Source organism: Electrona antarctica (assembly GCF_951216825.1).
Source record: "Electrona antarctica genome assembly, chromosome: 22".
Lineage (NCBI taxonomy): Eukaryota > Metazoa > Chordata > Actinopteri > Myctophiformes > Myctophidae > Electrona > Electrona antarctica.
In genome coordinates, this window is record NC_136805.1 from 30362816 (window position 1) to 30375775 (window position 12960).

A 12960-nucleotide genomic window follows, 5' to 3' on the forward strand; every position below is an offset into this window, starting at 1 on the left:
TGCCCCCCGCCTCCCCACCAACCATCTCTTTGAGACACACACACACACACACACACACACACACACACACACACACACACACACACACACACACACACACACACACACACACACACACACACACACACACACACACACACACACACACACACACACACACACACACACACACACACACACACACAGAGAGAGAGAGAGAGATGGGGAGATGGGGTTTAGGGGAATGATAAACCGACTCTGGAGCACTTGGGGGACATAATACACAATAACCCACACAAAAAATGGTTCCTGACCAGAAATACTTGGACCTGGATAGTGAAAGAATGATTAATGGCTTCTCTAGCTACTCTCCCCTTTTTCCTGGGAGAATCTCTTCTGCACTGATAAATCATATTATCACTATTAAAAGCCAATATGATAAATAGCCTTCCTTATAAAGAGTGTGATATCATCTAATTTAAACAAAATAACATATAAGGCCTATTGTATTTATCAGAGAGGGGGGGTTGTTTGGTTAAAGCCATAAAGTTTGGCCGACACGAGCGTGCCCCCCGACCCCCCAGAGTCTATTAAATCAAGTCATTTACTGCACAGTGCAAGCAGAAACAGTACTTTTTACAGTACAGGATCATGACTATTAGGGCCAATACATGCACCTTTGACAGTCAGACATTGACTGACTACTTTATTAACACATTGCGAACATTACAGCAGAAATTGTGCAAGTAAATGTATTATTAATACTATACTTTTAGGTATCAACACGTAATAAAAACCAATGTTATTTATTTAATTATCTTATACATTATATCCTCTCTGGTATCTCATGTACACACCCTGACCCTGTATTTATTTCTCTCTCTTGCACACACCACACCCACACCCCTCATGAAGAGCTCTCGTTAAGAAGAAGTCCTTAAAGGGGAAAACCACCCATTTTCAACATTTTACTATGTCATTAATATACATTAGAGCTGTTGTGTGGAAATAATAAAAAAGTCTCCCCATTTTGTATTTCCTAGAACTGTAATTATGAAAAAAATCATTAACATGGTGAAACACATCTTGATGATGTCATCAAGATGTGTTTCACCATGTTAATGATTTTTTTTCAGACCTCTAGTTCTAGGAAACACAGAATGGGGGAACTTTTTTATTATTTCCACACAACAGCTCTAAGGTATATTAGTAAAATGTTGAAAATGAGTGGAATGCCCCTTTAACGCTATGGACCAAGCTAACTGGCAACTGACAATAACTAAAGAACGGAAGTTTGTGCCGGTTACAATGCCTTTTATTTTAGGGGGGAAAAAAAGCATCCGCGTTGGAAATAAATCAATAATAGTAATCGGTGGATCTCGAAAGATGAGTAAAAACGCTGGCAGTAAAGTGAGTAAATAATGACTTAATAATCAGTTAGTTAATGTGTTATACTGACATAAAGCAGTAAAACCTCACCTGTAAGTTGCCACAGAAGTGGTAGAGCGGGTCGGCCTGTGCGTCCAGGCTGTTGGAGGAGAAGGAGTCCTGCAGGGTCTTGCTGCTTCTGTCTCCACCCTTCTGAGCCGTGCCCGGCTCCAGCACGGTGGGCTGGATGGGGGGCTGCGGCTGCCACACGCCTACATCAGTGCCATTTCCAAAGGCCTGAATGGCATTTCCTGCGCGCACACACACGCACGCACGCAAACGCACGCACGTACACGCACACGCACACACACACACACACACACACACACACACACACACACAAAATTAATTTATGGAGTTTCGGCTATAGACACATGAAAACACATTCAAATCAGCTATTTGTCGAAAGACGAATAGCAAAAATCTCCACAAGCTCACAATTTGCCGTGAGCCTGTAGATACGGGGGAGTGTATTTTGTGCTTAATGTTTGCCTAAAATACATAAGTAGACCAGTGTTCCCCAAACCTTTTTAGCCTCTCCCCGCCCGGGACCCAAACTACTGAAAATAGCAGATCTCCAAGCTATAGTCTGGGAGGGAAGCTTATAAAAGTGTATGCAAACAAGCCACTAGACTAGGGGGCGAGCACAACTTATTTGTCATGGGCTTTGAAAATCGTATGCCCATAATTTTTTGTACATGAAATCCCAGCTTATAAGCCTTTTAAGTTCCCGGCAGCCATCGTGGACGCCATCTTGACAAGCATGCCTTTCCAGAAGTATTTTTTTACAAAATGTTTAGTATGTGATTTAGCACAGTAATTCGCAAACTTATCAGGCCACGACCCCCCAAAATAATCACTTTGAAATGGGGACCCCCACCCTGACAAGCACTTGGAAGGTAGGAGTTGAGGCAATACATTTTGTTTGACTTGGTTCCACAGATACATATTGTGAAAATAGCCGATCTACAAGGTCACAACGCCTCGAAACACAAGGCGTTGTGAGCTTGTAGCCCGGCAATTTTCCCAATTTTTGCCGCTTTCTTATACAATTTGGCCGATGTTTCACCAGCTTTTATAGTATATAGTATAGTTTGTTGATTAAAAAAGGCCTTAAATTGTTACTTTACTGCCATCTGAAGACCGCCCAAAATCATGTGGGGAGCCCCGACCCACAGGTTGAGAACCACTGATTTAGCATACCCAGTAGTAACATAATCCATCGAAAAATAAATTCTAGCAATAATTTGCAGTTTCAACCAAATACTGACCTAATATTGGACTCATTGCAAACCGACCGGTATAGTCACCAAGTGCACAATCTTTATGAATTCCCTCCCAGCTATGATGTGTGTGTGTGTGTGTGTGTGTGTGTGTGTGTGTGTGTGTGTGTGTGTGTGTGTGTGTGTGTGTGTGTGTGTGTGTGTGTGTGTGTGCGCGCGTGCGCTGAGCTCTCCTCAGTATGGACGTATGGATCCTCAAATACATCACTGTAGTTATTTAACAGTAAATAAATAATAATATAGGCATATGTTAAGGCTATACAATTGTTTTCCCCTCCTGGGAAGTAGGCTAATAATCACATTCTAACAGTCAATTCTAAATATATGTTATTGGTTATGTCTAAATTACAGAATAATTAATTTTCAGAGCAGAAACGACCTGGATATTGAAAGGGGTGCAGGACCCCCAAAAAGAAAGGTTATATAAATTATGGTTTTCTTGCACATTATTAACATTTTCACGTGTGGAAGGCAAACTTAATACAGTAATATAGCACCACAATCATTTGAACCTATTAAATAATGGTTAAATAATGTCTTAGTTAGTTAGTTCTGGATATAGAGCTGACCACCCACGTTTCTCCAATTAAAGAGGTTCGTGACACCAAGAGTAGATTCAAGGTTTAGTTATTTATTTCTCCATTTCCATTCACCATGATTTATTGGTCATGAAGGCATGGCTGCCTGGGCTGGAGAATTCTGCAGGTGGACCTGCAGTGAATACATGTGGGCTGAGTAGTTCTGCAATCAAAATCAGCTGTGTTTGAAGAACGTGCAGCTATGGGATGAATTATCTTCGGGTGCCCTCGCAGGGGGCAGGACTGCGACGCTCTATTTGCTAACCTTTTAAGTAGTCAGAATATTCATCTTCACTATGATTGCACTCTCTCTCTCTCTCTAGGTCGTCCTCAGACGAGCCCTCTCCATCGGTACACCCTGGACCGTTGATAATGAGAAAGCCCTGCATTCCCTGTGCGATTGCGAAAAGAATCCCTAAAATCCTTTCAGTAGTTAGAGCCCATTGAACATGGAATGGTGGTGGCGGCAAAAGTGGAACGACACAGGAACTCACCTATGCTTTTTATGGCATAGGCAGCTCCCGGCAGGATCCGCCGGGATAAACTATGCGCAGCTGTTAGACATGAGACTAATTGATTAGAGTGACAGAGAGAGAGAGGAGTGTGTGTGTATATGTGTGCGTGTGTCAATTTAACAAAGGTGCAGACGATCAGAAATCAGCAGAGAGTGAGTGTTGTTTGCCCTACACACTATGCCGAATTGAAGTGGACTCGGACCCAGACTTTTTTTTCCTCCCTGGAAATAAAATTGTCTGGGTTTCCGAGGCTACAGGAAGAGAGATATGAGCGTTCTAGAACATCCTCTATCCAGGAAGTGGTGGATGGACATAAGAGGTTTCTGCCCGACACCAACGATATACTCAAGTACAGGCCCACTGACACCAATGATATACTCAAGTACAGGCCCACTGACACCAACGATATACTCAAGTACAGGCCCACTGACACCAATGATATACTCAAGTACAGGCCCACTGACACCAACGATATACTCAAGTACAGGCCCACTGACAGCAACGATATACTCAAGTACAGGCCCACTGACACCAATGATATACTCAAGTACAGGCCCACTGACACCAACGATATACTCAAGTACAGGCCCACTGACAGCAACGATATACTCAAGTACAGGCCCACTGACACCAACGATATACTCAAGTACAGGCCCACTGACAGCAACGATATACTCAAGTACAGGCCCACTGACACCAACGATATACTCAAGTACAGGCCCACTGACACCAACGATATACTCAAGTACAGGCCCACTGACACCAACGATAGACTCAAGTACAGGCCCACTGACACCAACGATATACTCAAGTACAGGCCCACTGACACCAACGATATACTCAAGTACAGGCCCACTGACACCAACGATAGACTCAAGTACAGGCCCACTGACACCAACGATAGACTCAAGTACAGGCCCACTGACACCAACGATGTACTCAAGTACAGGCCCACTGACACCAACGATAGACTCAAGTACAGGCCCACTGACACCAACGATATACTCAAGTACAGGCCCACTGACAGCCATTCTGGCTGGGGTGAAAACATTTTCGAAATCACTTTAAATGAGAAGGCCCGTTTTGAGTGGGCCTGCTGCTCACGTAAAAGTATTACAATCTCAAAATTGCACAGTAAATGTACTTAGTTTACGTGACATTACGTCCGATTGATTCACTTCCTGTACATGTATTTAATGATCATCATCGACCTGGAAATAAACAAATAAAGTAAAGTATAGTTACTTAGCGCCCACATCTCTCCACTGGTGACATCAAAAAGGTATTTGAACACCATGTAAACCTCAGATGCCCCACAGTGTCTGTGTTCAATATTTTAATGTGTTTTTATTTAATATAGAAATCCATTCATTATCTCAATTATGCATGAATGCCCGGGAGCACGAGGGGAAGTGAAGGGGGAAGGAAAAAACAACAACATTCATCAAATAAATTAAAGACTCATGTTTACAGTTATCTTATATTTCTCGAAATGTTTATCGCTGAATTTTACCCTCCGGGGTCAATAAAGTGAAATCTAATCCAATGGAATAATACTTACAGTTCATTTGAGCCAAGAATTCCTTTTTAAAAACCAAGACAAATATGAATAAATCAACATTACAGTTCTACTGCGAAACACGCGTTCCTCGCTATTTAATCCAATATTCTACGCTGCCGAGATTGTTTTATTACCTTTAGAGCATACGCTGAAGTATTTGCAGCTTTCAACCACGAAAAGCGGGTGAAAAATGGTCCGTTGGTTTGTTATGATCAGAAGCACCAGCGGCCATGACAATGCGAAACGAAACCACCCTGCACAGCATGTTGTAGTCTAAACAAACGGCCCATCCACTTGCATTGGCCTCAATTTCCCAGAAGCCCTAGCAGCCCAGAGGATGACTTGATTTCCGGTTTCGTCATCATAATGCGACGGCCTCGTCACCAGGTCCGGGACAAATCCGCTGTTTCTTTTTAATTATTTTAAAACAGTGAATTAAACGCATTAAACAAATAGTGGGTTTAGCGTATTAAGCGTGGTGGAACCCTGATTAAACAATTCAAGGCCTGCAGCAAAGTGTTAACCCATTAAAACCAGGAAAGCAGCTGTCTCATTTTAGAACATTTCCATTGGCTATTCAAAAATAGCAGCTGTACAAGCTTGCCAAGCTTATAGTCTACACCTGAAATTTTTGAAACATTTTTGAAAAATCTTGAAGATGTGAGAAAGACACATTTTTAGCCTTAATGGGTTATTAAACCTGATATTTTCGCTACAAACAAGAGACTTGAAGGGGGTTATATTGTGACTCACGCAGACATCGGTTGCTGGTGAAGAACTCAGCAAACTTGTCGCACTCTGCCTTGCTGTTGCCGGCGCTGCTGCAGTCGCACCAGGGTGACACGTAGATGGACGGCGAGCGCACATAGTTGGGGGTGATCACCGTACCTGGAGGAACAAACAAGAGTAGAAAATACACTCTCTATCAGGGGTCTTCAACATTTTTCAGGCCAAGGACTAATGTGGCTGCTGTGCACAGTGGCCATATTGGAATGAAATCGGGCCGCTTATTTTCATCCTTCATAGGTGTTTCCAATGATATGAATTATGGCTCTGTTCCATTCTGGTTGAACAGAGTCAGGGTGCTGATATTGTGCATGTTGGCTCAGAGGAAACACTCTGCTATATACCAGTGGGTCTCAAAGTGTGGTTCAGGGACCCTCATGGTTCCTTGAGGAGGTTCCAAATGGCCCAGGTGTGTAACTGTGTGTGACCATTGCAGGGCCATTTGGTTCCATTTGTACCCTCTGAGAGCTACTTCCTGTCAAGAAAATGATTTGCAGGTGAGTATTTTTCTAAGTGTCAGAGTTTGGAAGCGCTCGTTATCAGTAAAGCAACGTCCTGCTGCCTCCTGCATTATGTGCAAATTCAAAACAGGTAGTACGCAGGGCCGTTGAGTGATATCCAAAGAGCACTTCCAAACTCCAACACTTAGAAAAACAAGAAATGATGACGTAGTCATATTTGTCAGGTGAAACAAGCCTTGTCTCCGTTGTGCATCTGTTCCCCCCTTTTTTTTCTTTTTTCCTGCTCTCCAGTTAGCTCATAACATTAGCCGGTGTTATGCGGTGCGCCGCTCCGCGCTGCGGTGTGTATATATGTCTATGGTTGTAGAATGTGACTTCTGCGGTGCGCGTGACATAGCTTAGGAGTCAGCCAATCATGACTAGGTCGCTACTACGCGATTGGCTGGTGGTGTTTCAGCGGCGTTTCAGAGTATGGGGTCAGACTCCCATTGGCTTAAGCAGCGTTTCAGAGTATGGGGTCAGACTCTCATTGGCTTACGGGGCAGTCAATCATGACTAGGTCGCTAATAAAAAAACGGGCCTGTTGTATGTCAGGTTTCACCTGACAAAAAATCACCTCCAAGGAATTTCTTGACAGGAAGTAGCACATAAAATATATACGGTGGATTTTTTATGAAACAAACACTGCAGATATTAAGATTCAAGCTTTTCGTACAGCTGCAATGTTGGTGAGTTTGACGTACTTGTTTAATACAATCAGATAGGACCTGGATGGATGGGCTGTCAATGGGAAATTGCACGGTTTGCACCTAGTTACCACCTTGCTGGCAAGATGGACGCAGTCTGCATATGGTCAATAGGCCCATGGCCTATTGTGTTTACTGGAGTGCACAGTCAAGCTGAAGGCACCGCGAAGGTATCAAACCCCAGTCTCCACAGTGGTGGGATAGAAACTTTACTCCTGCAACACCCAAACACCCTGAGGGTCCTAGTTTGAGGACGATAAAACTGGTGCTTTCAATCAAATCTCATGTCAACACATTCCCACGTAACGTGAGCCCAAAGCACTGCCGTGGATGTGACATTCCTTGTGTAGTTTCTAATGACAACGAGCAAGTCTGACTCATGGCAGTTCTCACAGAGATACTTGAAGTCACACAAGATAAAGCAGTATTTTACAGTCCAATATTTCCATAACAGAACTCCGCTTAGGGGTGAATTTAGAGGTGCAACCGTTAATTTATTTAAACAATAATGACAATAAATCGTCAATGGATAATTTAATAAAATTATGTATTATGTACATATTCGTATGTACATAATAATATACCCCCCGGGTATATATGAAGTGGTTCATGGTGTTGTTTGTGTTGTTTTCAATCATAATCATATACGTTATGATGCCACTGAGCTGTATTCTAATTATTATTATGTGTCATATTGTATGTATTAAATGTATTATTAATTAACTGGGTATCAGGAATCACGCCTGCTGAGGGTTTTTGTGCTATTCTTTTAGCATAACCTTTGACTGTACGGCCTGCACTGTTAATAAGCACGATAATAAAGCATTCAATCAATCACTAAGTGAACTGAAAATACGCTAGATAAATTTAAACTGCATACATGAATCTATGCTGAGATTGCTGATCTGACAGTGATTAATCTGTTCTGAAGCAAACCTCATGGGGAAAAAAACTAATTATGATTAAAATGACCTACAGCTTGTTTAGTAATGGATTAATATTATCAGTAGATCTTAGTGTCCCCAAAACATGGCAGGTAATTTGTGCTGGAATTCTTCCTCTACAAAATGATATACGTGACAGATTGAACAGTTATAATATAGGCCTACACATTATTATTTTTTAGTTTAGTTTATTTTGGTCATTGAGAGAAAAAGAAACACATTAATACAAAAAAAGACCGCACGCACGCACGCACGCACGCACGCACGCACGCACGCACGCACGCACGCACGCACGCACGCACGCACGCACGCACGCACGCACGCACGCACGCACGCACGCACGCACGCACGCACGCACGCACGCACGCACGCACGCACGCACGCACGCACGCACGCACGCACGCACGCACGCACGCACACACACACACACACACACACACACACACACACACACACACACACACACACACACACACACACACACACACACACACACACACACACACACACACACACACACACACACACACACACACACACACACACACACACACACACACACACACACACACACACACACACACACACACACACACACACTAGAAACAATCCTTCTCGACTGGCCTACTTGGAACGATGCAAGTTGGAAATACATGCCTCACCCACATATTACGTCTGTGTCCCTTTTATGCCCATATATGGAGTTCTTTGTCAGGCATGCCTGCACCCCCTGCAGTGGTGTGGAACGCGTGTGTTGGTGGGGTGAATGGTTCTCGAGTTACGTGCATTACACACAGACAGACAGACGTACAGAAACCTGGTGCATTTATAGATAGATAATATCAATCACAATGCTCTCTTTTTTGTGTTATCCTTTTAGCCTTAATATCTGACTGTACCTCGTGCTGTACATTTCTGACTTGTAAGGTATTCTATGCAATCAATCAATAGGATAGCAGTATTCAAGTGTCCCGCATTACAGTATCATTTATTTTATTGCATTTACTGTATACTTTATTTTGCTATTTTTTGGGGGTTCTGTGAGGTCACTATTTCCTTTTTCATTTACACATGAGGGCAATACTTGCTCTCATGTGTAATACTCTTCACAAAAGTTGAGCTGATAATCCATGAGGCAAGGGAATAACTTGGCAAATTGTTTCTGCTTGGGAAACAGTGGTCAACACGTGTGTTGAATTTGAAGTCGGTGGGGTGAATGGTTCTCCAGTTACGTGCATTACACACACACAGACAGACGTACAGAAACTTGGTGCATTTATAGATAGATAATATCATACCAGTGGTTCCCAAACCTTTCAGGTCGAGACCAGAGTCCAGAGTAGGGATGTCCCGATACACTTTCTTCGTTCCCGATCCGATCCCGATACCGGTGTTGTGATATCGTGTTGTGTTTATAGCTACTAGCTATATATCGTATTGTGTTGTGTTTGACTCCTGACAAATGTGCACTTTCAGTTCGGGCAACTCGAAAGCAAACTCCACATGCCCCAACATTTTAATTACCTGCCATAGTGTCAACCCCTTACCCCTGTGTCGGATCGGTGGTTAGACTGGCATATTCGCCGATACCGATATGACCCGATATGACAAATAAGAGCCGACGATAACGATACAGTATCGGGACATCTCTAGTCCAGATCAAGCCAGCAGACTGTATTGGATGTTGGATGGTAACTTACCAATGAGTCCAGAGTAAGCCAGCAGACAGTCAGCATAGCTGTCTTTCAGACAGCCTGATATGGAGCGAACCTCCGGTTGACAGTTGCTCAGAAAGTCCGCAAGTCTTGACCTAAAATAGAGATAAACATAAAAAGATAGAAATTGCCTAATTGACATGTTTAACAAATGTGGGTGTCCCACACCCCCAGCAGTCCTTAGACAGGGGCTTCCAGGGAGACAAGGTAAATCATTGATAATTATGGCATAAAGATGACAGAGCATGTGAGCGGCACGGAGCGCAATCGGCGTGAGGAGTGGAGCGGGTGCATTTTGAATTGAGCGCTGAGCGGGATCAGAACAGCTTCCGGAGAAAGAGCTGTCCTCCGCTCCGAGCCGCTCCGAGCCGCTCAGTGCACACGGCACACGTTTAAAAAGTGTTACAAATAAGAGTTTAGAACCTAAACGCTTGGATTTAGTGTGTGCAGACTCTGCAGATCGCATTTACTGTACCAAAGGTATGAAAGTGTGCTGAATAATTCAATGTGTGATTGGTGTGGCGACCGACAGTGCCAGCAACATGATCAAGGCATTTAATCCCTGACGTAGCGTTGAAGGAGAAGAGGAGAAAGATGATGATGATGAAGTGGTGGTGGAGGAAGAGGAAGATATTGCGGAGGAGGAGGAACCTTATCATTGGCATTTTAATAGTGTAACTTGGGTCTAGAGTCTAGTCTACACGTCTAGTCTACACACCTAAGTTACACTATTAAAATGCCAATGATAATGAGATAGATTTTTGTTGTTTTATGTTGTGATGTTTTATTTGGAGTCGACCCCAGGCAGACTAGTGACCGTGGCAGCGGAAGCTAATTGGGATTCAAATAAAAAAGAAAGAATAAAGGGTCAAACCCGTGCTAATAATTTCTGACTAAATGCATACAAGTGAGTGTGTGCATACTACGTGTGTGCACGCGCATGAGAGTGGAGTACAATGTAGAAAGACAAATTCCAATAGCTCTGTGCAAATGGACAATGAAGTCACCCTCTTTTCTTTGGAGTCAAATCAATATTTCTCTCTCTCCCTTGAGCTTGTTCAGTGGATAATAAACAAGAGTTTGATAATGAAAACATAAATTATAACTCCCTGCATGCTGGCTCCAGTATTTGTCGAATTATACACTTTTAAAGGGGATGGGAGAAGTCCTTAGTCTCTCGCGACATGCTGTCTATTCCAGATGGTTCTCAAAGTGAGGTCCGGGGACCAAAAAGAGCCAATTTCTAAGTGTTGTCAAGTAACTACTAAAGTTAAAGTAATATATTACTTTAGGGCGGCGGAGGCTCAGGGGTAGAGTGACTGGATGTTAACCGCAAGGTTACCAGTTCGAACCCGGGCTCCCCTAGAGTTAGTGTCGAAGTGTCCTTGAGCAAGACACTGAACCCCTAATTGCTCCTGATGTGCTGGTTGGTGCCTTGCATGGTTTCCTGCCACCATGGTGTATGAATGTCTGGGTGAATGGGTGAATGTAATGCACAATCTATATAAAGCACCTTGGATAAAGGCGCTATATAAATGCACCATTTACCATTTACTTTCAGTAATATTATTCCTTTTTTCCAGTAACTAGTAACGTAACGTAACGTTACTTTCACATTTTGAGTAAGAATTATTACATTTACTTTTTTCCAAAAGTAACTAGTTACTATTTTCACGCGCCTTGGTGGTACTGTGGGTTTGAGTTTATTTATAATGGTAGACTGGGTTGGGGTCGGGTTGCTTTGCAGGCTGCTGCACACTAGTCAGTACGAGTGAAGTATCGGCTGCAGAAGGGCGGGTCTTTAACCGCCTGGATCGCCAAACAAACTAGTGTCTGACTCGTGTTAGACCGCAAGAGATGTAAACAAACTAAACATGGAGGTGGAGGAGACACCGGCACCGCACAGCGTTAAACTTACGTTCAATATTTGGAAGTATTCTCATTATTTCTTCGCAACCTTTGAACAGCAGAAGTTGTTCAAAGATTGCGTTTCATTATCATTTTGAGCCCAGGTGTGGTTTTCATTTAGTCTGTACTTGATGAATTCATACACAGTAAAAGCCTTTTAGTGTTTAATTTAATTCAAATGAGTGTACAAATGGAACCAAATGGACCCATCATGATGTGTACACTATACAGTACATTTTTCAGAGTTAAATAAAGAATGGGGAAAATGCAAAGTACAGTAAGACTTTTGGGGACAAAATATGCAATTACTGGGGGCGAGAAAAAAAAGTAGGCTAATAAATAAAGTAATAAGTAACTAGTTACTTTTGGCAGGGAGTAATAAGTAAAGTAACTATATTACTTTTTAAAAGTAATAAGTAATAATAAGTAATGATATTACTGTTTAAGAGTAACTTTGACAACACCACAATGCATCCGTTACCTGTGAGCAGGGAGTGTTGGCAGGACAAACAAAACCAAAAATGGAAACCAGAACAAAATAATTACTCTTATGTACCCCTCCCTGTATACGCAAGATAGTATGAGGATACCTTGAACCTTGACTTTAGTGGTGTCGTCTCCACCACAGACACATTGGTAGGCGTTATCATTGTATAAGAGGGCAGATGGAAGAAACCTCTTATCTCCATAGTTACACTTTTTGCGCTTTTCCATAAGTTAATGCCTTAATTGATCACACTACAGTGTCTCACAAAAGCATCAAAAGGAGCAGATCCACAAGCGTGAAACGCGCCTCGAAACGCGCTTGTCGATCTGCTATACTTTTGCTAGTATTTTCTCATTTGAATCCTGAAAAGTAACAGTTTTGGACAAATGAGGTCTCCACCCGGCAGTTTGCAGCCACCAGGTCGCTCGCCGTGATTCCATTTCAGATTGTACAACCCAACAAATAATACCGCTTTTGTCTCAAAATAAATAAAATAAGTGTAGACTTTTTTATATACATTTCTCAACCTTTTCTAAACCTCATTGTGTCTGCATCAGGGTTATCATACT

General features: G+C 42.6%; 1 protein-coding gene across 1 annotated transcript in view; it reads right to left on the bottom strand.

Moving 5' to 3' along the window:
* Positions 1 to 215: 215 nt before the first annotated feature.
* Positions 216 to 12960, bottom strand: part of gfra1b (gdnf family receptor alpha 1b) — a gene marked incomplete at both ends in the record, with an annotated part of 56461 nt that continues 43716 nt past the window's right edge. Inside the window, 4 exons of the mRNA XM_079492331.1 lie at positions 216 to 245; positions 1459 to 1658; positions 6098 to 6232; positions 9982 to 10091. Of these exons, the coding sequence (XP_079348457.1) occupies positions 216 to 245; positions 1459 to 1658; positions 6098 to 6232; positions 9982 to 10091 (475 nt within the window). The remainder of the gene's footprint in view (positions 246 to 1458; positions 1659 to 6097; positions 6233 to 9981; positions 10092 to 12960) is intronic.